At 44.5% G+C, this 23,828-nt stretch overlaps 4 protein-coding genes across 4 annotated transcripts; 2 read left to right on the top strand and 2 right to left on the bottom strand.

Moving 5' to 3' along the window:
- Nucleotides 1-965: 965 nt before the first annotated feature.
- Nucleotides 966-4,742, bottom strand: LOC125555664 (cinnamoyl-CoA reductase 1-like). Its single transcript, XM_048718541.2, has 6 exons — nt 4,454-4,742; nt 3,139-3,308; nt 2,172-2,357; nt 1,759-1,924; nt 1,402-1,591; nt 966-1,320 (listed from the first exon to the last, which is right to left on the bottom strand). The coding sequence occupies exons 1-6, from the start codon at nt 4,581-4,583 to the stop codon at nt 1,131-1,133; spliced, it is 1,032 nt and encodes a 343-aa protein (XP_048574498.2). The 5' UTR covers nt 4,584-4,742; the 3' UTR covers nt 966-1,130.
- Nucleotides 4,743-5,400: 658 nt separating this feature from the next.
- Nucleotides 5,401-6,508, top strand: LOC147968097 (uncharacterized). Its single transcript, XM_087523386.1, has 2 exons — nt 5,401-5,405; nt 5,515-6,508. The coding sequence occupies exons 1-2, from the start codon at nt 5,401-5,403 to the stop codon at nt 6,506-6,508; spliced, it is 999 nt and encodes a 332-aa protein (XP_087379512.1).
- Nucleotides 6,509-9,980: 3,472 nt separating this feature from the next.
- On the bottom strand, nt 9,981-14,937 carry UAH (ureidoglycolate amidohydrolase). The gene is made up of 12 exons (XM_048672460.2): nt 14,638-14,937; nt 14,339-14,424; nt 13,701-13,775; nt 13,182-13,310; nt 12,769-12,855; nt 12,429-12,631; nt 12,251-12,353; nt 12,079-12,170; nt 11,184-11,246; nt 10,849-11,089; nt 10,669-10,709; nt 9,981-10,364 (listed from the first exon to the last, which is right to left on the bottom strand). Exons 1-12 carry the CDS (start codon nt 14,920-14,922, stop codon nt 10,267-10,269), a joined length of 1,503 nt encoding a protein of 500 aa, XP_048528417.2. The 5' UTR covers nt 14,923-14,937; the 3' UTR covers nt 9,981-10,266.
- Nucleotides 14,938-15,095: 158 nt separating this feature from the next.
- FLK (RNA-binding KH domain-containing protein) lies at nt 15,096-21,642 on the top strand. The gene is made up of 7 exons (XM_048672459.2): nt 15,096-15,261; nt 15,719-16,221; nt 18,689-18,935; nt 19,867-20,015; nt 20,089-20,373; nt 20,480-20,668; nt 21,245-21,642. The coding sequence occupies exons 2-7, from the start codon at nt 15,724-15,726 to the stop codon at nt 21,437-21,439; spliced, it is 1,563 nt and encodes a 520-aa protein (XP_048528416.2). The 5' UTR covers nt 15,096-15,261; nt 15,719-15,723; the 3' UTR covers nt 21,440-21,642.
- Nucleotides 21,643-23,828: the final 2,186 nt, after the last annotated feature.

The raw sequence follows: 23,828 nt of genomic DNA, 5'->3' as shown, positions 1-23,828 counted from the left end.
TTGATGCACGTTTTCGTCCTTGATTCTCTGATAGAAATCTTGGGGCACTCTTTGAAGTTCTTTGTGTTGGATTGAATATTATGAATCTAAAGTTGTTTGATGCATATCGTATAATTGACCCGCGGATACTTGTGATGACATTGGAGTATCTAGGTGACATTAGGGTTGATTGATGTGTATAATATGGAGTTATTTTACTACAAACTCTAGGATTGTTTATGACACTTATAGGAATAGCTCAATGGATTGATCGGAAAGAATAACTTTGAGGTGGTTTCGTACCCTGCAAGTAATTTCATCTTATGTTCTCTGCGACAGGAACTTTGGAGTGACTTTTGTCGCACGTTGAGGGATTGCCATATGATTTAATTATGTTATCATTGTTGAGAGAATTTGGACTAGTGAAAATATGAACCCTAGGCCTTGTTTTCAAGCATTGCAATACCCTTTTTGCTCACTTTTGTTACTAGTTAGCTTGCTGTTTTTATATTTTGAGATTACAAAAACCTATATCTACCATCCATATTACACGTGTATCACCATCTCTTCGCCGAACTAGTGCGGCTATACAATTTACCATTGTATTGGGTGTGTTGGACACAAGAGACTCTTTGTTATTTGGTTGCAGGGTTGTTTGAGAGAGGCCATCTTCATCCTACGCCTCTCATGGTTTGATAAACCTTATGCCATCCACTTGAGGGAAAATTGCTATTGTCCTATAAAACTCTGCGCTTGGAGGCCCAACACGAGTCTACAAGAAGAATGTTGCGTAGTAGACATCACACATTAGTTACCCACTACCGGCGAGTTGGGCAGCCCTCAAATGACGCGGTAACTCAGTCAAAACCTCTAACGTATGCGGAAAGCAGTTTCTACTAGGGTGAGGCAGGAATTAAACGGTTTTGAGACTTTGAGATTGTGTGGTAACTGGTTTTTTGAGTGCATGGTTGAACCATGAACCATCTGGTTCGTTGAGGGTTGGAAATTGGATATCTCAAGCATAGATAAACATATGCACATGGTTAACTCATGAGTCTTATTTCTGTTTTACGAAATACATCCGGTGAAGTTTCAACTTTCAAGCAAATGCATAAACCATGACACGACAATAGGTGAACAACAATGTCCATTCACTCCAGGACAGGTGGCATACGGTAGAAATACGGAACACGACAAGGTTCCTCCTCCGCATTAAGGATTCCTGATTTCTCATATGACTCGACGCTATCTGCAAGTGTCTCCTCCAACTTCCTCGGTTTCCATCCTAGATTCTTAAGTTTATGTGAATTCATCCCAAGCTTATAATCCACATCAACCAGTCTAAACAAAAAAAGTGGTGAAAATCTGGTGGAAATAATAACCACATAACTACAAACATGAAAGTATGCTGATATGACTTACTTGTCTGCATAGTTATAGCTGGGGTACGTGCTCTTCATCAAATCCACCAAATCTTTTATGTCGATTTGGTGTTCTGAACATATGTACCTCTGATATGGTCCTGCCTTGTTGTATAACAGCAGTAGTGCATCAGCAACATCACGGACGTCTACTATGGGCCAGAATTTGTTATTTATTGTGTCAGGACCTCCTGCAATTAATCCAACTAATGGAGATATAATAGGGTAAAAAAGAAGAAGAAAATAATTTATCTATTTCTTAAACTCCTCTGTTGAACTAATGTAGTACTAATGTAATCCTTGGGATAAATGAGAAGAGAAATGTTGAGAAAACATGATGAATAGATCACCACTAAACCTTTTATGACATAGCGGAGGAATTTGGTGGTAATATTGAGCACATCAGCCTGCAACAGTGGGCCAAAGACCGCACCGGAGCAAAATGTAATGACATGTAATCCATTTTTCTTTGCGTATTCGAGGGCCATCTCTTCAGCTTCCGTCTTGGCAAGGGCATACCAGATCTGCCAGAAGTAAGTTAGTCCTCCTACCCTAGTACCTCTCAACGGCCATCTCTAGGAATAAGTTACAAACCATTTATAGATCTTGCACAATTTTAGGATTTATGAAATATAAAAAATATTGTATTTTCACATAAAGAAACTAATTAAGTACACATCAACATGTTTTCATGTGTTCCGTGGTGCATGAATATCAATCTCTCTGGAGACTTGGTGCATGAATATCTTATAATTAATCATCATTGCTAACCTCATTTTCCTTGCAGAACTCTTTGTCTGACCAACAATTCTCATCTTTCAGTTTATCTAGAGGCCAATTTGGGTTCAAAGTAATAGCAGCGCCGGATGAAACCACAATAAGTTTTTGAACGCTCATAGCAGAGCAAGCCTTAAGTACATTCATGGTGCCATTAACAGTAGGAGCCATCATCTCTTTCTGCACAATTCAAACTTAGGACCTTATTAAGAATTACATGTGTACCTAAGAAAGAGTGAGCTTGTAATACTTATAATCTTACTTGACCTCATAAAAACATATTTACATCCTAAGAAAATGTTATTATGACCAGGCCTAATGTTGTTGCAGGTATAGATTGAAAATGTTGAATACTACTTTTCACCACTACCTGTGTAGTGCTGAAATATATTTTTTACCACCCTCCTTATCTTTACCCATAATTTGTGCATCATTTTGTCGTTTACTTGACATAAGGAATATACACATTCTGACAGAGTGCCCCGTCTAACATGACCATGCGGCTCCTAACGTGGCCATGTCAACATTTTATGAACATAGTAACTAATTAGATTGAATAAAATTTATAACTTGCCCTCACTTACTTTAGAATGAATGTTTTTATCCTAGAAATCATTACAATTATTCTCTATATTACATTTTTTTCTTCATATTTCTTTCCAATTTAGAATTGAAATGCAATCTACTAAGTCTTAATGAATTAAACTAAGATCAAATTCAAACCATTTTTCTTTCCAGAATTCCTAATTTGTTGTGCAGAAATAATACATTTTTTTACTGAGTTTTGATTTCTATTTTTGGTTTGTATCTTAAATTTAAATCTAATTTTTAGTTTAATTTGAAATGTGTTAATTTTACTACGTCAATTATATTTCATGTAAATGATCGTAACAACAAATTACTAGATTGTAAGATTGAAAATCAGCCAACCAGCCTCAAGTGAATGTATTTCATTGCTTGCCTCTTTATCAACCATCTTGTCTATGGGCACTGGAGAGGCAAGATGGAAGACACCATCGCACCCGACAAACGCAGTTGCCACTGCGTCGTAGTCAAGCATGTCTGCCTTGAACAAACGGAGATTTTCCAGGGCCTTGTCTAGTTGTTTGAGACATGCATTCTTTGGATCACCTAAGATAGAAGTTATTAACAATTATTCACCTATACGAGGAGTGTGAGTACATGATAAGAACATCCGCACCCGAATTACACTCTTAGCCCATGCGGCCATATACTAGTTCAAATTCCATGAAACACAAGGACCAATGGCTTAGCTTGCACACGCCAACTCAAGTATCGTGTACTTTTGTTCTAGGAACTCTTTCAAGTGCTTATGAGAATATAATTCTATCTAAGTCAGAATTTATATTACACAAGAATGAAAACCTATCATGAACAAGAAGGATATGCACTGGAGTATAATTAAACACGGAGATGATAACAGGCGTACAAGAAATGAAGACGAAGCTTACAGTAAAGACTCCAGGACTTCAGGCCAGTTCTTTTGGTGGCTTCTAAAATAAGCTGCAATGAACTGCCCCCCTACCTAGCTTATTTAGAAGCCCAAACAAATTTATTTTTTAGAAACTTAGTAGTTAAGACTTGACTAGTAGGCTTCTAAAAAGAAAATTTTGGTTTGGCTTCTAGAATAAGCTAGGTAGAGGGTAGCTTATTCTGGCCCAAAAAAGCTAGCAAAAAAACTGGCCCTTCAAAGTCACCATAATGACTGTGAGGACATGAATGAAATATACAATATGAAACTTATAATTTCATCCATAGAGTGTTGTGCCCCCCACTCCACCCACACACACACTCTTTTGGGCAAGAACCATGTACCTTTTTTTTTGCACGGGAAGAACCATGTACTTCAAAGTAGTAAAAGACCACGTTCACTTTCATAGTCGGTATTTAGGGAAGAGACCGACTTAAGGTTATTTCTTGCTTTCATCCAATCATTAATAACTTGATTACAGCAACAGCAACAACATCATCAATACGAGCATACCGCTGATTATTAGTGGTTCCTCTGACTCGGATACACATTAATTTTCTAGCCCCACTATTATTTGCTACGTTTAAAAGGGTCGAAGGAGGGGGGCATGGAATACACCCTTGTAGTAGCTGAAATGGCGACGCAGAATTAGCTTGTGGCAGGTACGTACTCCAGCTTTGTTCATCCCAGATATCACCATTTTTCATGTTTGATTTGAAGAACACAAAACTAAACAAGGTGCCGAGAGCAGCAAAGAGAGCGCGCAGGCGTGCATGGCACGTACATGGGTCGCGGACGGTGGCGTGCACGGCGTAGCCGCGGGCGAGGAGCAGCTTTACGAGCCAGGAGGCGATGTACCCGCCGGCTCCGGTGACGCACACCCGCGGCTGCGACGACGGCGGCGAAGAGGCCATCTCCCTATGGTCTCCGGCGATGATGTCCTCTCCTATGTATAGTAGTGCGACGAGTGCTTCTACGAGAGGTACAGGAGCATATTCAATCCGCCCACACGCAACGGGCGGGCGAAGCAACGACGAGGTCCAAGTGCTCTACGCAAATCCATTGGATCAGCGCACGAAGACGACTACCTGTTATTTATTCCCCGCAAAAAAAAAAGACTACCTGTTATTTTACTTGGCAAGGCTGTGGTCAGCCAAGCTCTAAAAAATATATGCAGGATTGTATACGGAGTTTTGCTTCGGTACACCCCACGTCTACATGATTCCTACACCATAGAATTTGTCTCAAAATCTGTTTGATGGCATCACAGGGAAAAACAAAACGGGCATTCTAGAGCAAGCACGTCCGGCCTGCGGTGTTCCAGTCTCACGGTGGCGACGTGTAACGCGTTGATTGGAACGTTGTTTCGCAGCGATATACCGTTGTAAAATGTACATACCTCCACACATCGTTCTTTATCCAGATGGAAATCACGTTACGGCCGGTGAAATACACCTGTAAAATCTATACGGGTGTAAAAATTTACACCGATACCAGGCGGGGCCTTAAATGCCCTTGCCGCGTGTTCAAAACAAAAAGGTCCATATCAAAAATAGAAATATCTATGAAATACTCCATTATGCAAGAATCTTAGTTCAGAAAAAACAAATTTGCAGGATTCGATCATACAAACCAAATAACACGTGTTGGGAAATTGTGAGCGCGACATCTACCTCCACGGGCGATGATACACTTGGTCCAATGAGCAGAACAATCCGATCCTGGTTCGTAATGACGTGTGCTGTGTACCTCGTCATGGGAGCTCGACCACGCCCACTGCCTCTTGCGCTGTCTTGCGTCTTCGGTCTCGGATCACTCACCCCTCTTCCTGGACTGTGCCACCAGGGCGTCCGGCAGCAGGCGCTTTCACTTCCAGCAGTACTGGCCCAGCCTCGATGGCTTTCAGCAAACCGTCCAGTCGGTTTGGCATTCCACGGCCCCGGAGCATGACCCGTTCAGGCGCATTTTTGCTAGGCTCAGGGTCACCGCGCGCAGCCTCCAAAGATGGAGCTCTCGCTTCGCCTCCAATCTTGCCGCTCAACTTGGGGTTGCCCGCGAGCTCATTACCCGGCTTGACGAGGCTCAAGACACTCGCCGCCTATCCCCTCCTGAGACCTGGCTCCGCCGGCAGCTCAAGCGCAAATACCTCGGGTTGGCTTCCCTTGAGCGCTCGATCGCCCGCCAGCGCATTCGTTTGCGTTGGCTTCGGGCTGGCGAAGCTGCGGCCGCTATCTCCAAGATCATGGCGTCTCACCGCAGCAACAAGAACCGCATCCTTAGCCTCCTCGTGGATGGGGTGCACGTGTCAGGTGAGGCTGACTTAGCCCAAGCCGCTTTCACGCACTTCTCCTCCGTCCTCGGCGCCCCCGCAGAGCGCGGGTTCACCCTTGACCTGGATGCCATTGGCCAGCGCTCCTTCGACCTCTCTGCTCTAGATAGCCCGTTCTCGTCGGCGGAGATATGGGAGGCTATCAAGCGACTTCCTTCTAGAAAAGCCCCCGGTCCCGACGGTTTCACTGTCGAGTTTCTGCGTTCATGTTGGCTCATCATTAAGGATGATCTTTGCAACGTCTTCGACAAGCTCTACGCGCTAAATGGACAAGCCTTTCAACGGCTTAACGAGGCATACATCACTCTGCTGCCCAAGCGGCCCGACGTCGCCTCCCTCTTTGATTACCGGCCGATCAGCCTCATCCACCTGATCGCGAAGCTATTTGCTAAGATTCTTTTGCTTCGGTTGGCGCCGCGTCTTGGCGAACTCATCTCCCCCAACCAAAGTGCTTTCATCTCTGGAAGGAGCATCCACGATAACTTCCTCCTCGTCCAGCAGACCGCATGACAGCTGCACCAACTGAAGCAACCCCGTGTGCTTCTCAAGCTGGATATCGCGCGAGCGTTCGACTCTGTTTCTTGGCCGTTCCTGCTTCAGGTGCTCCAACATATGGGTTTTGGCCCGAGGTGGCGAGAGTGGATTTCCATTCTGATCTCGACGGCCTCGACGTGCGTCCTGATCAATGGCACGCCGGCCCCCCCCCATTCTGCACGGTCAGGGCCTTCGCCAAGGCGATCCGGTCTCCCCGATGTTGTTTGTGCTGGTCATCGATACGCTCAACACGCTGCTCCAGTTCGCCGTCCAGTCCGGGATCCTCAAGCGGCTGACGCGCATGCATGCCCCGTCAAGTGTCTCCCTCTTCGCTGACGATGTGATCATCTTCTGCCACCCCGATAGATCTGAGCTCTCTGCTATCAACTCTCTGCTAGATCGTTTTGGCACTGCCTCGGGCTTGCGCACAAACTTCGCGAAGTGCCTTGCCGCTCCCATCCAGTGCCCCGACGACTCTGCGAGCAACGTCAGTGCCGCCCTCGCTTGCCCGGTGGTGGCCTTCCCCATTCATTACCTGGGCCTCCCCCTCTTGCTCAGGAAAGTGCCCGCCGCCCATCTGCTTCCTCTGATTGAGAAGCTTGGTCGCAAACTTGCTACATGGAAGGCTGCCTTGCTCAACCGCGGCGAGCGGCTCAATCTGGTTCAGCAAGTCCTGAGCGCCATGCCTGTCCACATGCTCCTCGCCATGGCTCTCTCCCTCGCCATCCTTAAGCAGGCCAATCGTATCCTCTGTGATTTCCTCTGGCACGGGAGGAAGGACGCGCGCGCCGGCTCCTGCCTAGTTAGCCGGGCACGGGTATGCCGCCCGATCGAGCTGGGGGGGGGGGTCTTGGCATCCGCGACTTTCACCGTACTGGCATCTCGCTTCGGACGCGCTGGCTCTGGCTCCAGGCTACTGATCCCTCTCGGCCGTGGGCGCACCTCCAGCTCCCGCGCGACCCTGAGGTGACTCGGTTCTTCCGGGCATCCACGTCGTGGATCCTCGATGATGGTAACACCTGCCGCTTCTGGCTGGACCCGTGGCTGGACGGTCTCTACCCCCTCGACAGCGCCCCTTCCCTGGTGGCGTTGGTTCCTCGTCGTATCCAGCGATCGCGCACGGTGGCCCAGGCTCTATCTGATCGCTGCTGGATATCACACATCCGGGGGCCCCTCGGTCCCACTGCTGCTGTCGAGTATGTGGGGCTCTGGCGCCGCCTCCAGCTAGTCGAGCTCGCCCCGCGTCCGGACCTGCTACGCTGGCGATGGACAGCCAATGGCGCCTACTCCGCTTCCTCCTGCTACAGCGCCCTATTCCACGGCTCCACGGACTCCGAGTTTTGGCGCCTCACCTGGGAAACTAGTGCCCCCACCTCGGTCAAATTTTTCATCTGGCTCGCATCCCTTAACAGGTGTTGGTCTGCTGACCGGCTGGCCCGGCGAGGCTTGCCACACGAACCCGCGTGTGTCTTCTGCTGTCAGGAGCCCAAAACACTCCATCACATCTTGGTGGAGTGCGTGTTCGCGCGCATCACATGGCACGAGATCCTCTCGTGGTGTTCCCCAACGACGGCTGCGCCGGATGGCACCACCGGCTACTTTGCTTGGCTCTCCGCAGCCATCCTTCTTCTCCCGGCTGCGCGTAGGCGTGGCCTAGCCACTATCGCCTCCCTCATTGCTTCGTCCATCTGGCGTTACCGGAACGCGGTCATCTTCGATAAGTTTACCCCTTCCTCCTCTTCCCTGATCGCCGCAATCAAAGAGGAAGCTCACTCCTGGGCCACCGCCGCAGCTCGAGGGCTCGCCTTGAACCGTTTTGTAACATGACCTTGTAACTGTTGGGGCTGAGCAACCCCTGCCTTCTGCTCCCCTGGGTTCTTAGGCTCGCCATCCGTGTGCACGAGACTATGAATCCCACCCCTGTACTTTTTCTCTCCGTCTATCAATGCAATGATACGCTACCTTAGCGTATTCGAGAAAAAAAACCATTTTCAGTCCTCCAAACTTCGTATGAAAACCATTTTTGCCAAAGAGGCCCCTAAGTTTTCCTTGTTCCTGTGACAAGCAATTAATCCTTTCCCATGCTGCAACCAGAGACCTTCCATTACACCTTCACGTATTTTCCATTTCCCTATGTTTTCTTATTAGTACTATGCTTTTTCGACTCATGCGAATCAGAGAGGCCCTTTCTTCTGGACATTATCACCAGAGAACGGCTAGAAAATGGTTTGAGAATGAGACGACAACATTTTGACCTTGAGTGGTTTCACGTGCATAATCAACGCCACACGTTATCACATCACAAATTATACCATGCTAGTCCCTCTTGATTCAGGGATAGTTTGGCCGTTGTCAAGGCTAGCATCTGAACCCCGTTTGTCATGTCCTCCGGCGACGCATACTCTTCAGGCTTGTGGCTGTGCCCTGCAGCCACAGAGATGGGTTCAGCACCGTTCAGAAAAGAAGGATGGATTCAGCAGCCATTTTTTTCCAGTGATTTTGTTGATTTTATACTTCGTGCATTATAGAACTTGAACATCAGATCACTCCAAGTCTCCTCGTCGTTACTTGGTGCATTATATAGGCACTACTATGTATAGAAGTAGCGTGAAGAGTACTCCTACGAGAGGCACAGAAACATAATCAATCCCCTACACGCAACGGGCGAAGCAACGACGGCTTCATGGGGGTCGACATCGTATACTCCTGCAGTCCTGTTTTCTTACTTTTTCTGTGTGTGTGGGGGAGTCCTGTTATTTTACTTGGCACACCTATGGTCAGCCAAACTCTAAAGAACGCGAGTATCTGTCACGGCAGCTGCCAAGCGATGATGCACTTAACTATTTCGTCTCCTTGCCGGTTAAAAAAAAATCTCAAACATAGAAGCTTCATGTAAATTTTAGAGGATCCTAGCTCTTGAGAATATTCCATACTCCATGTAGATCTTTTTGATTATGTATGTATAAGATTGAGTATCATAGGAAGTTTTTTTCTTTTTGCGGGAAAGAGTACCATAGGAAGTTTTGAAGGACTACTTCATATGCAGTTTCAGAGAGAACTCCATATAGAAATCCTAAAACGCTAGGACGGGAAAAAAGAAACCCGCAGGAGCCACGTCTACTTGGTTCCTACCTGATATAATTTGCATCAAAATATGTTTGATTACATCATAAGGACAGCAATGATTGCATCATAGGAGAAAACAAAAGGTCTATGTCAATAGTGAAATTTCTATGAAATATAATGCACCGGAATCTTCCTTTATTAGAGAGAAAAAAACAAAATCTGTAGAAGTCAATCCTACAAACCAAACAACAAACCGAGAAAAAATATTACTAATGAATTCCAGTCCTTCAAATTTCATATGAAAATGATTTTAGCCAAAGGGGTCCCTGGATTTAGCGTGTTCCCGTGACAAGCAATTAATCCTTTAGTGAAGTTCAGACCATGTTGCAACCAGAGACCTTCTATTACACCTTCACGCATTTTCCATTCCCGTATGATTCAACAAGGGGATGGAATTATTATGTTTTCTTATTACTGTGTTTTTCGAGTCATGCCAATCAAAGAGGCCCTTTCCTCCGGATAAAATCTCTAGAGAACGGCTAGAAAATGGTTTCAGAATGAGACCATGATTTTAACTTAAGTGGTTTCACGTGCATAATCAACGCCACACGTCATCACATCACAAATTAGACCATTCTAGTCCCTCTTGATTTCTCTCCAAGCCATGCTCACTCCAGCGATAGTTTGGCCATTGTTAAGGCTAGCATCTGGACCCCGTTTGCCATGTCCTCGGGCGATGCATACTCTTCGGGCTTGTGGCTGTATCCTGCAGCCAGAAAGATATGTTAGGCACCGTTCAGAAAAAGAAGGATGAACTCAGCAGCCATTTATGTTGTAGTCATTCGTTAGTTTTACTTCGTGCATTATAAACTTGAACGTCACATCACTTAAGTCTCCACCAAACACAGAAGCAATACCCTGACTTTTCAATATCCACCAGGATCTATACTATAAAAAACATATGGCATATACTTCCGAACTGGTATCGGATTTTTATATCATCTCAGACATTGTAGCATCTTCATTTTGACAAAAGATATGATAGCGTTATGGAGGAGCGGAGTACAAACCTTTGTAACAGGGAATGAAGATCATACCCATTGGTGATATTCTGCAGAGCAAAGACAGGTGTATGTGTTACTCGAGAGAACTCACAATGAATGCGCTAAAATGATACTAGAAATGAAGTAAAGCAGCACATTGCAAATATTGCTAAATGAGAAAATCTCTGTTGGGGCCTGGTACTTCACCTGGCCATGAAGAGTGAATCGTGATAAGCTCTGCTTATCATCAATTTGTATTCTAGGCTCAGCTGTTTTGCAGCAAATTCCATTGCGTTTATGACTGATTTGTCAGACAGAGCAGGCGGATCCTGGTTGATGATCTTGAATTCCGATAGTTCTACTCCACGGATCTTTGATATGTCAATGGCAGATTTGTGAACCTTCTCAATGACATCATTCCTTCTTTTCTCATCAACATCTCTTACATCTGTACATATGATATTTTGGATTTACTGGTTGAAAAAAAAAACCATTTCCCCTTAGGAAAAACAATAGTTGTAGCTGAAGTTACAGGCTCCTACCAATTTCTAGGTGTGATTTACTTGGGATGCTATTGATAGCTCCGGGATGTAGCTGCAGAATACCTATATGAAAATAATTTGTTAGAAAAATATAATGTGGGCAAGCCTTCCTTGACCATCTTCTTAAGATGTTGGTTGACCAGTAGCTGCATAAGCATACTTTCACAATGAAAAAAACATTCGAATATATAACTGAGCACCTAGTCTACAACAGATAACTACAAACCATGCTCACTATTCCTTTTATTTAAGCATCAAATTATTTTGACTCAAAAAGAACATCAAAATACTTTTCATGTTTTCAAGTTGTTAAGTCTCATGGCTTAGCTAAATATATGGATACATAATCTGCATTTGATGCATTTCATCAGATGTGCATTTATTTTAACAGTTGAACTAAGAAATGATCAAAGGAAGGTTCAATACAGATATAGGAAACATAGGAATAGGAAAACCACAGAAATTTGATACGTTTGCTGGTACAAAACAGATGATTGCACAACACAGAGGACTGCTGAATAGTCATTTGGATGAAACCCATGAAAATTGAGTTGATCCTACATGATTAAATATTAAAATGAGGTTCGGGTGGATGTTCAAATTCTTATGGAATTGAGGCATAGGATCAAATCCATAGGAATTCGCTAGCACCATTCCTTTGATCCAAAGGCAATCCATAGGAAAAAATCATACGGATTGAAATCCTACAATCCATAGAGGGCTTAAAATGAATATAATTTTGGAAATGCAGGCTAAGCATCCTTTCACCGGATTCAAAACATGCTTTGTGCAACTGCAAATCATTTTGTAGAGGAACACATAAGTCGGTAGCACATGCATGAGCTAGTACTACTACACATGACTTAGAAAATAAAAGCCAATTTATCAAACATACCAACTGTTCCAACTGTATCTATCGATCCTGATTCCAAAACATGTTTCTCAACTGCTAATGCCAGCTCAGCTGCCGCCAATCCAACATCATTTCTGCAAAACACTGCTTCGGCTCTTTACCATACATATATGTGGAGACCCTTCAACTGTAACACCAAACAATGGATGCTAACCTTGCGGGCATTAGCACTGCTCCAGCATGACCCCCATTCCCTTCAAATTCCACCTTAATACTCGCAGGAGCAGCAATGGCAGTTACAATGCCAATTGGGATGCCTGTTCATAAGAACAGACATGAGTAAGAGATGTTTTGAACCACATACATACTGATACAACTAAAACAAATCCGACCTTCTTTTTCCAAAATGGGGCCCTGTTCAATGTGCAATTCTATAAAAGCAAAATATGCATCTTGGTTCAAAAACACATTATGTAGATCGTCTGGGTGTATCTTGTAGCCAGCAGAGTCAGCAGCATCAACAAATGATACATTGTGGTTGTCAACTGTCCTTTTTAGTGATTGAACTAGTTCTTTGCTCCCTGCCATTAAGCGGCTGCACATTTTCAAAGAGTGCACATATGAGAACCGACAAACTAAGACCAAGCGACAATTAGCTCAAGCAGAATTGATATCATTTCTTAGAATAACATGTAAACATAATAACCATGTAACATGTAAATGAGGGTGAACCTTCCCAAGCAGCTAATTCCAAATCGTGTAGGCTCCTCTGATGTAAACATAATAACCTCCAAGGATCTTTTTGGCTGGAAACCAGACCTGTATGACACATGCAGGCCAAGCAAGTAAGGTTTTTCTGAAGATGAAAATCACAATGGAGTTCACATTTTATATTAGCCTGGAGTCATGTCTCCGAGGGTGTGACAACATTGAAAAAAAATGCCAGGTTTTCTTCAATACGAAAGTATAACTAAATCTAATATTTGTATAGCCTTATGTGGTCTCAAGTGCAGTTTAACCATCTGACACTTTGAATAATAGAAAGGTAAATAACATGTACAATGGCCTAATATCAATCCAAAAAAAGGGAAAATGAAATTTATGTTCAAAAAATGATGAAAAAAATGAGTAGACAGAATTCGTACCGTTGTAGCACACTGATTGCCTCAAGAGCACCCAGAACACCAACGACCCCATCATATTTGCCTGAAAATGGAATGGCATCAACATGAGAACCAGTTGCAACTGCTCCTAGTTCTGCCTCAGAACCCACCCTGTAGAAACAAACACACTGTTACAATGTGAAACACAATTAGCCAGCAGAAATATGTTCCTTTTATACATATCAAGTCCAATGCCGAGAGTTTGAGCACATCAAGTAAATCCAAACTGGGAACAAGAACAGTAATAAAATTAGTTTCATAATTGGCACATTATCAGATGCGGTCATTCCTATCATGCCAATAAATTATCACTTCGGCTACTCGAGCAAAAAAAAAGAGCTCCATGGTAAAGCTATTACTCCAACGGTCCAACCATACAAATCATATAAATTCAAAGCTGATTGGCGAAAGAATCGTTTGCAATTGTCCATTGCTAACAACTTTCAAATTCAGATACATAAACAAACAACAGAATCCCAGAGGTATCAAGTACCAACTCACCAGCGGCCAAATATGTTGCCAACGGCATCTTCTCGAACAGAGAGGCCAAGCTGTTTCATTATCCCTTTAATATACCTATATATGCATTAAGAGAAGAGATCAATGATCAGCATAGGGTAGCTGCTAGGCAGAAATGCACGCTGTCACGGGCCAACAGCATGTATACTGTACACACAACCATAGTTACAAAAGGCACGCCAGGTTATAGGCGAAAGCAAAAAGCCTAGCGGTTAATTGTGCTTAATGTGCGCATAATTGCACTTAAGCGTGCGCTTTGGTCAGAAAAGCACAAGGCAGTGGCAAAAACTCACAATTAATGCCTAGCGTTTTTTCAAAAACTTTGCACAGAACCATTCAAAATTTGACGGTCAGTATGTGAAACCAGAAGCAACGTAAATTCAGAGCATAATAATCCAGAGTGATCAATTAATTATATATGTCAATGAAATAAATTTCTGTCGAGTTTGAAATGAATAACAAGCCAATTTGACTCCAAGAAAACTGGAGGCAATCAGAGTAAAGGCGAACGAAGCTATTTTAATTGCAACTACTCGCTACCAACTCTCGTGACCAGGGAACATAGCTAACCCTCACGAGTCAGGGGCACGGGAAATTTTAACTGCCTGCGGTATCCTCACCTTCGAGCTTGCACATCCCTGTCGCTGTACAAAACACGCGTCACCGACGGCGCCGGCGAGTCGGAGAACGAGGCCAGTTCATCAATCTGCGCAACCAAAGCGGAAGAGAAACCATCACCACCACATTGCCAACCCCAACATATCATCGGCACCAATTAGAAGGGGAGGGCGCGCGGATCACAGTTCACTAATACTGCGCGCGCCACGTCCGCGGTCACCGGCGGCCTGGCCGGCCGGCGCGACGGACGGGAAATCAGCGCAAGGGGGGAGGATGAGGAGCATCCAACGGCGCCGTGTACCTGGCGCTGGAGGCTGTCGGAGTCTACGCGCAAGGGGGAGGCGCGGCCGCCCTCGCCGTCGTTGGAGGCAGGGAAGCCGGCGAACTCCTCCATCGTCCGCCTCGCCGCCGCGTCGTCGTGGCCCTGTACCCCCGCCGCGGCGCCGGCGAGGAGCAGGAGGGAGAGGAGGCAGGGGAGCATGGTTGGTTCCGAACGCAGCTGCTGCTTCCGCTGGCCCGATGGGGGAGGTGGGAGATGACGCGACGGCACTGCAGTGGTGTGGTGTGGTGGCGAGGAAGACGACATGAGTCCACCACGAAACAAACGAACGAGCTAAACAACTCGGGCACTACTGGCTCGGTGGGGCCCGCTGCCCACTCGGCCCGGCCCATGAGAGGAACGCGAAGAGCCAAGGCCCAGAGACTCGTTTGGGCCCGGCCTGCAGGGCCGCCGCAGCCAGTATATAGCTATGTCGAAAACGGCAAGCGCACGAGCACACAACCCGCTCTCGACCCAAATCCTCACCCTTCCCCTCCCCCTCCCCCGTGCTCTTTCGCTCCCGTCAAAACCCTCGCCCCCACCTCTCCGGCGGCGGCGGCGGCCGTGCTTCCTCTCCGGCGAGGGCTGCCTCCACGTCCGTACAAGGTTCACGCTCTGCACTCTCTCCCTCTCCCTATCGCTCGTGCTCTGCCACCCGTAACCCTGGAGCTTTGCTCGCGCGGTTGAGCGTAGGTGATTAGCTGGCTGGCGGCTGTAGCCTTGCACGCGCGCGCTTGTGGTAGCTTACTCTGGACGCGGACGCGCGGTTCGGGGCATGGTGGCGCGCGCGCGCGCTCCAGTGCTCCGGATTTAGGGTTCGGAGGCCGTGCGCCCTCCACGTCTCTCCTTGGCGACCGACGCTTAGGGTTTGCGCGCGGATCCGCGGCCTGTGTGCTTAGTGAGGTCTAGAGCAACATCTGGTTGGGTTTTTTAGTGGTTTCGCCGTGCATGCTTTGGTCCGTGCAAGGTTTAGGTGATGATGTGGTTAGCGCATCTAGAGTATGTGCAGAGAGTTTATGCTACTTGGCTGTGGTTGACAGTGGTTTTTGGTTGTGTGTTGCAGAGAATATGGATGGGCCTGCTGAGGCTCCTGCTGTTACGGAGCATGAGATGAGCGAGATCCCTAATCCTACCAGCGGTGAGCAAGCCGATGCTAGCATTGAGGAGCAAGCCAATCCTGAGAGTGATGTGGCAGAGCAGATCAAGGAAGAAGCAGAAAATACATCTGATGAGGAACCCAAAGGCACAAACAACGAAGAATCTGGTAACCCGAGCGATGAAGCGCAGGTGACTGTGAAAGATGACGATATGGGGGATCAGAATAGCGAGGACCAGGCTATCCGTTCACTTGAAGAGCCAGCTGAGGCAGAGCAACTGGCCAATGTGGAGACGGAGGACACGAAATGGCCTGGGTGGCCTGGAGAAAGTGTGTTCCGTGTACTGGTTTCTGCCCAAAAGGTGGGTGCTCTCATTGGCCGCAAAGGGGAGTTTATCAAAAGAATGTGTGATGAATCCAAAGCCCGCATAAAGATTCTTGATGGCCCACCAGGTGTTCCAGAAAGAGCTGTGAGTTCTTCATTCTCTTGTACCATCTTTGATTGTTATTATCACAGTTTTCAGTAGTGTTTTAGGTCTCCCTTCTATGCATCCTGAGTACATGTGAAAGCCAAGGTTGATTTGTTGCCCATATCAGTATTCTTTTTTTTCTCTAGTGTTGCTTTAATAGAACGATGCAGAGGTATATTGGTTCGTTGCATAATGGTGATCTGTTTTTGTGGCTGTCTTGAAGGATCGATGAACTAGCAAGCCTTACAACTATATTGTAACTATAGGACTGTACAGCACCTTACAATTATATTCTGTGTTGATGTGCCTTCTCACATTCTTATTTACCGGGTTATCAGAAGTTCAGAAGGTTTCTGTATATGTTGTCTTGATGTGCTATAGTTTACTTGTAGATGCCTATAGTAATTGGCAACGGAAGGCCTTAGTAAGTTTCGCACTTAAAAAATCATAGATATGAATAGATCAACTGGTTCTCAATTTGTATGCTGTACAATGCCGTATTAATGTACATTTGTAGTTGCAGATTGATTTTGCTCTTATAAGGAACCAATTGCTCAATTAGGGATGCTTACTGTCCTTGAGTTTTGAAGAGGCAATCTGTTTCAGGTGCTTCTGAATGTTTCAAAAATAGTTAAGACTCGTGAATCTGGGGCTTAATAGTGCTCCATTTAATTATGATCACTATCACTGCTAAATCAGACTGAAGGTTTAGAATTTGGAAGATTGGATCATCAAAGATATTATAAAAAATACTTTTTTACATTTTGTACTGTTCATAAAAAACAATGCTATATGAACCACCTGTTTATATGGAATGGCTGTATGCCTTTGTTACAGCAACCAGCAAGGAGCAAGCGAATGTTTTGATATTGGTTTGACTAGTTAAGTGAAGTCCTAACAAAGAGTTAGTTTAGTCCGGAAGCAGCTATTGATAATTTTGGATTTTTACATGGATATAAAGTAATTGTTGCACTCTGAAATACCTTTTCTAGAATAAAATGATTGATCATATGGTAGGAGTACTGCTATCGGCCAACTTAAGAACATTATGTATAATTGTCAAAGTCCTAGCAAGCTTCCAAATTTATTCATGAACGATAATTTTGGATGTTCTTGCTACAAAAAGAGCTGATTAGTTATAATTGTAAATATTGATATTTGTAATGCAAATAAAAAACAATTATAACAGGACAACACAAGACATTGATATTTATGCTACGATTCATAGAAGTTTCTGCACAAGTATGGAACCTGTAAAACCCCAAACAAGCAAACTATCCATAGAGTGACATTAAGTCGAAAACTTAATGGTGACGATAACAGTAAGAAACTAATCTTTGCAGGTTCTCACTGCAGTCTAAGGCCTCAAGTCATATCCCATTTTGTATCCAAAATAGACGAACAGTCATGGTTACCAGATTCAGTTTTGTGCTCATCTGCTGCAAATACGATTTTAAGTCTTTTGAGTATTGGATGAAGATCCCTGTCAAGAAGCTCCACATATTGGCTGGTAATTCCATGACCCGTTTGATTTTTTGGCCAAAAGGAAATCAGTTGGCAAAATTTACAGGGCTAAAATAGTATGAAAAAGCTTAATCCTAACAATTTCATTAAATCCTAGATGGTTCTTTCAGAAAATGACTATCTTCAAAGTCAAAATATACAAGTGCATACCCGTCAACAGCAAGTAAAAATGCCATTTATAACGCTTTCTTTAGTATTTAATATTTTAGGAATTCGTACTAACTGAAGCAGCATTCACAGTCCAAAATAATAATATTATTACTTAAATGATGAGCAAGTATATCGAGTTGGGTGGGAAATTTCTGGGCTTATAATTTATATATTGCTCCATAGTGCTGTGCGTAACCACTTCAGCATCAGATGTCATGATCTTATTTACAACTTTGAAGTTATGCAATCACAATGGGAACACATAGTTTGGCAGTCTAATTACTTTAATTGGCAGTTTTATTTCACATTTTTTTATTCTTTGAGAGATGTAATATAAATGTTACCAGAAAGAGTAAACACTATTGCATTCCACAGTACAGCGTAGGAATGAACCAAACATTCCCCAATTAACACATCTTGGATAAATTGTGCTAAAATAGGGAAGGATTGATATTCTACAATCTGCACAGCTGAACATAAGCTGTTCTTGCCTAGGCTGAATCAGATGCGGGAGGTGTCCAAATGTGTATGCCCTTTAGTTTGTTTAGCAACATGCAGCATTTTGATTATTTTGGCCTTGGGGTAGTAGTAGGTGTAGTGTAAGTATTGTGGTCATTTCATCATCCAACTAATGTAGGATGTAAATATATGCTTATCCTTGCAATGCCATATTGTGTCTCCTCAATGCTCGTGCATATTGCTACTAATTATTGCTTTCCTGTATTATCCATCCTTGTGCAACATGTTTGTGTGCCTCCTTGCTGACATCTAGACACTGTTTTCCTGTTTAAAGGTAATGATTTCAGCAAAGGATGAGCCAGATGCACTCGTTCCGCCAGCCATTGATGGTCTGCTCAGAGTACATAATAGAATAACAGATGGTTTAGACAGTGAAACCGACCAGGCTCAGCGAGGTGCTGGTCCTGCAGGGCCAACACGGCTACTTGTGCCAGCTTCCCAAGCTGGCAGCCTGATTGGCAAGCAAGGAGCAACCATTAAATCAATACAGGATGCTTCAAAGTGTGCCCTCCGCATTCTTGGTAAGATTCATATTTCCCCTATATTGTTGTCTCAGCATGGCAATGCTTCACCATATTGTTGTAGTATAGTATGATATAAGACCTCTTCTGCTCTTGATACCAAGTTTCGTAGCTCCTTGCTTGTCTTCAGCTAGCCAAGGATAGATCTGTGATTTTTCTTTTGTGGTTTACTCGCATGCCATATGCAGTTTGTGTCACTGAACTGATAAGATGATATGACTCATGTTTTGCATTGTTATCCTTTTCTTTATGGATCAGGACATAGGCACCCGTTGTGGGAACCATGTGTACTTCCAAATTATTTCCTAGCTTTTCGCGACTGATTGTGCGCGTACAGTGTACCATATGCTAGTGGTGCTTATGATTTATGATTATCATACTTTGTATGATCAACCATTTTCCTTGTGTATTGATTCTTTACTTGCTCCTTGCGCGTAAGAATTCAATTCTGCTGGCTGGTAGATATGGAATTTTAAAGATATGGAATTCATGCACACGCATGACAAAAGCCTGCCCTTTAAGAATTCAATTCTGCTGGCTGGTAGATGTCAGAATCTGAGTTTTATGATGCATGCAATAGAGTTCTGAAGGACTGGAGTATCACCAAAGAACTAGCCATGGACAGGGGTGCGTGGAAGCTTGCTATCCATGTGCCAGAATCATGAGTTAGTCGTGAGATCTTGTGGGTTTCACCTCTAGCCTACCCCAACTTGTTTGGGTCTAAAAGGCTTTGTTGTTGTTGTTGTTGTTATGCTAGAATGTACTAAGCATGTGCCACCCCCTGGCTTGATGGGGTGATTGTTGCAGCTTGTTTCTGTACTTTTTTCCTTGGTTTGCTAAATCATTGCTAATCAACTGTACTGAACTTTCATTAGGCTTAGTTTTGCATGTACTCACACATGACGCCCATTTACTAATTTTTTTCCTTCAGAGAATGTGCCACCTGTAGCATTAAATGATGACAGAGTTGTCGAGATACAAGGTGAACCTCATGATGTTCACAAAGCAGTGGAACTGATTGCAAACCATTTGAGAAAATTTCTTGTTGACCGTAGTGTTCTCCCTTTATTTGAAATGCAGGTAAGTGATTTCTATTATGCAGCGAATTGTTTGCTTGAAAGAAGTATCCAATAAACCTTGTCCTTCTTGACAGATGAAAGTGCACAGTGCGCCCAGAGAGCAACCTATGCCTGCTCCTCAGCAATGGGGTCCTCCTCCGCCCTGGAGTCATCCACCAAACATTCCTCCCAGTGGCCCAGGTTATGGTGGGAATCCACATTTTATGCCGCCACGGCCACAAGACAACTATTATCCTCCTCCTGATGTGCACCATGTGGAGAAGCAACCGCACTATGGAATTTCTTCATATGGACGTGATGCAAATCCAACTGCTGCTCCTACCTCAGGGAATCAACACCTATCGCATGGGTCTTCTCAAGTTAGTTGCTTTAAATTTGACCATTATGAACATGATGTCTTCTTTTATGCCTGTAAATTTATTGCTTACACTGCCTTTTCCAAAAATTTGTTTGGTTTATTGACAGATTTCCCAAAAAATGCAAGTTCCTCTTTCCTACGCTGATGCTGTGATTGGGTCTGCTGGTGCCAATATTAGCTATATCCGCAAGCATAGTGGTGCGACAATAAGTATTCAAGAAGGTGTTCCTGGGGAGATGACGGTCGAGATCGCAGGAAGTGCCTCACAAGTTCAAACTGCTCAGCAGCTGATCAAGGTATTTTCATTTGTCCTCTTAGAATGCATCAATTTCACATGCATTCATCATCTGCATTTTGGCTAAAATTGCATGTTGGTGAGGATCCTATTTCCTAGCCTCAGTATTGTCATTATATATATTACAAAGTACTACTCCCTCCATTCCACAATGTAGTGCGCCCGTGCTTCCTGAGATCTAAGTTTGACCATACATTTAACTAACTAGACCACTGCGGCGGGAGCAGCAAATTCAGTGATATAATTTTTGCTCCCGCCGCAGTCGGTCTCGTTGGTTAAATGTATGGTCAAACTTAGATCTTGGGAAGCGCGGGCGCACTACATTGTGGGACGGAGGGAGTACATGGAAGATGTTGCACAACTTGAAGAGGAAAAACTCTTATGATGGCTCCTTGATTATTCTATCAGAGTGTTTAGATGGCTGGATGCTTATTTTCCAAGGTTCAAATTACAATTTCAGAAGCTACAATAATGTCATTGTTGCCATAAAATCATATCATATATTGTATAGCTTGTCATTTGCGCTTTGCAGTTCTTCCGTCTTCTATTAAATTTGATCACCATCCTCTTGTTGCAGAATTTCATGGCCGAAGCTTCTCCCCAAGTTCCTCCACCAGGTCCCGCTCCTCCCTCTCAACCAGTTGACTCGGGCTACAACTCATACCCGCCGTATGGAGGACCGTCGTATGCAACCCCTCCAGGCGGCGCAGGTCCTACCCCTCACAATGGAGGAGGCTATGGGGCACACTACCCTCCGAACTACGGGTACTAGCTGGATATGAAACACTAGGATGTAGTGACGAATTCGGTTTTGTTGTTCGGCCTGTTAATCTGTTGAGCACGTGAGACCATTATTAGGATTTCCAAACTTTTGGTGGTGTAAACTGTGGAGCACAGCTGTTCTCTGATGTGCTGTTTAGTTACCTTTTGGTGCTGTAAACTTGATCAGTAATCTATGGGCTCTTTCATACTCAATACTCTACCTAATGGTCCATCACCCATATGGTAAGGAGAAGAAACGGTTGTTGGTAAGCAATCAAGACCTCTAGATTGGCATGCCCTTCAACAAGGGCTTTGACGGCAATGGAACCAACCTGGGGGTGTGCATTTGACAATTATGGCTTTTGTTTGGAAACTTTGAGTGAATAGAATTACAATCTTGCTGAATTGTTTCCGCAAGGGAGCTAGCGCAAAGATGCCCTCAAGCGGAAACATTGCTAGTTCGAGCGCAAAGATGCTTCTCCCCCATAGTTTAACTATCTAAACTGTTCATGATTTTGACTTTATTGACACTATTATTCTGTGTGTACTTTGAATTTTTCAAGGATTGTAGACACGTGTTGTGAACATCCACATTGTTTTTGAATTTTTTGAAGCATTTAAATTTCACTTTTTGAAATTGATATCATGGGAGCATAAGAGATGGTATCACATGATATTCTCTCCACTCCTTCGATAAAATCCCCAACCCATGAAACTGAATGTAGTTCTGGTATCTTAAGGCATCTCGCCGATCGTCAGGACTGTGTTTTAGACATGTTTTATCATCCAAAGCAGTTATGTATCGGTTTGCCAACTGGTTTGGATGTGTTTTTTCCTGCAAATTGGAAGCAAACTTGAGGGGAGGAGCTTTGCGAGAGTCTAGACCGCTGCCGTGTAGGACTCCTGACACCCCGGCCCACTCAAATCCCTCTTCGGGTCCCCGTTGTACCGCCACCCAGGCATTGTTGGATGTCTGCAGCCACCACCCCAAGTGCCCGCTCGCCTTGCACTATGACATCGTCCACCCCGGGCCTATCCGCAACCAGGTACCCTCCCCCCTTCCCGGTCAACGATGTCCATGCTGGACACCACGCCCTACAGGTTTTCAAACTTCATGTTGTTTTTTAGAGTAAGGATGACGGGGTACTCAACCATGGAGGATTAGTTGTGGTGCGATGTATGGTTGGCCATATCTGCGGACTTTGTACGCAGGAGCAGAAGGGGGCTCTTTTGGAGCGCGTGCATGATTCGTTTCATGTGCGAAAGCACTTTGCGCCCTACGACATGCACATCATCAATGAATGCAATGTGAAGTTTGATGTTACACGATCCAGAACTGTGCAACAAAGTATTGTGGCGCGATTCATCGCATGGAGGCAATGTGGACATTGCATGCGGCAACCATGAAGATCGTAGGTTTTGCTTCTTCTTACTCTACATGTTGATTGATTTATTCAGTCACTCATTGTTGCTCCACGCACATGTATTGTTGGACGAAGCTCAAGGGACAGTATGTGTAGGATAGCATGTGCCGAACTGGAGTTAGCATCGTTGAATTTGATCTATCCATGAAAAACTTGTTGAACATCCGGTTGAATTAGAATTATTATTGTGCTAGACATATTTGCACGCTATTTTGAATGATTTGTGCTATTTTCTATCCAAACTTTGATGAATCCAATGTGCTTGATGAAATTTGTCCGGTTAGTTGAAACCCGATTTAAAATGTATGCGACTAGCTTTCGAAGGCCGACTCCCACATCCGTGTCTGCGAACTGGTTCCCCTGTCCGAAGACGGATGTGTTGTCCGGTTTACTCCTCAATGTTGGAGATGCCCTTAACCCCTGATTTCATCTTAGTCTCCTGCCAGAATATGCAAGCCCAAGAGCATTCAAATAGTGCATGGATGATTGAATTCCTCAACCTTCATAGAAACCTATATTCTCAATATGTCGATCTCTCAGCACTGTCTTTGCATGGAACAAAAACATTAATGACTCTCCACCAGAAGGTTTTTACCTTGGTGTGTTTTACCTTGGTGTAGCGTCAAGACTCCTGTTACAATAATCTGAGGCCATCGTCGAACCATTGAGGACAAGTAAGAGCACGACACCGAGGTTTGTTAACGAGGTTCACCAACATGGCTACATTTTCATGGCATGATTACGGATGCACCTCCTCATGTACTAGTCACATGATGCAGATCGACGATAAGCCCTGCAAGGCCACCAGACAGTGCTTCGACTGTCGTGCCATGGTAGGCCCGCCATCCCTGCTGACGGTATCCCGGATTAGGGGTGCAAAGCATGACGGCCCATCAACCATGGGCCGAGCCGAGGACTCACAAATGGTTGAATGGGTCCTGACTAGGTTGATGCCTTCACCGTCATCCAAATGAA

The sequence above is a fragment of the Triticum urartu genome, chromosome 5A, assembly GCF_056163025.1.
Source record: "Triticum urartu cultivar PI428250 chromosome 5A, HENAU_Tu73, whole genome shotgun sequence".
NCBI lineage: Eukaryota > Viridiplantae > Streptophyta > Magnoliopsida > Poales > Poaceae > Triticum > Triticum urartu.
The sequence above is the reverse complement of the archived record's forward strand: the minus strand, read 5'-3'. Positions and strand labels throughout refer to the sequence as shown.

Coding starts and splice junctions, on each gene's coding strand:
- LOC125555664 (XM_048718541.2), bottom strand. CDS start 4,583: ATGGCCTCTTCGCCGCCGTCGTCGCAGCCGCGGGTGTGCGTCACCGGA. Junction 3,309..4,453: donor CGCCACCGTCCGCGACCCAT/GTACGTGCCATG, acceptor CTTCTATCTTAG/GTGATCCAAAGAATGCATGT. Junction 1,321..1,401: donor AGCTATAACTATGCAGACAA/GTAAGTCATATC, acceptor TTTTTTGTTTAG/ACTGGTTGATGTGGATTATA.
- FLK (XM_048672459.2), top strand. CDS start 15,724: ATGGATGGGCCTGCTGAGGCTCCTGCTGTTACGGAGCATGAGATGAGC. Junction 18,936..19,866: donor GTGTGCCCTCCGCATTCTTG/GTAAGATTCATA, acceptor TTTTTCCTTCAG/AGAATGTGCCACCTGTAGCA. Junction 20,374..20,479: donor TATCGCATGGGTCTTCTCAA/GTTAGTTGCTTT, acceptor GTTTATTGACAG/ATTTCCCAAAAAATGCAAGT.
- UAH (XM_048672460.2), bottom strand. CDS start 14,922: ATGTCGTCTTCCTCGCCACCACACCACACCACTGCAGTGCCGTCGCGT. Junction 14,425..14,637: donor CCGACAGCCTCCAGCGCCAG/GTACACGGCGCC, acceptor TTGGTTGCGCAG/ATTGATGAACTGGCCTCGTT. Junction 13,776..14,338: donor AGGGATGTGCAAGCTCGAAG/GTGAGGATACCG, acceptor ATGCATATATAG/GTATATTAAAGGGATAATGA.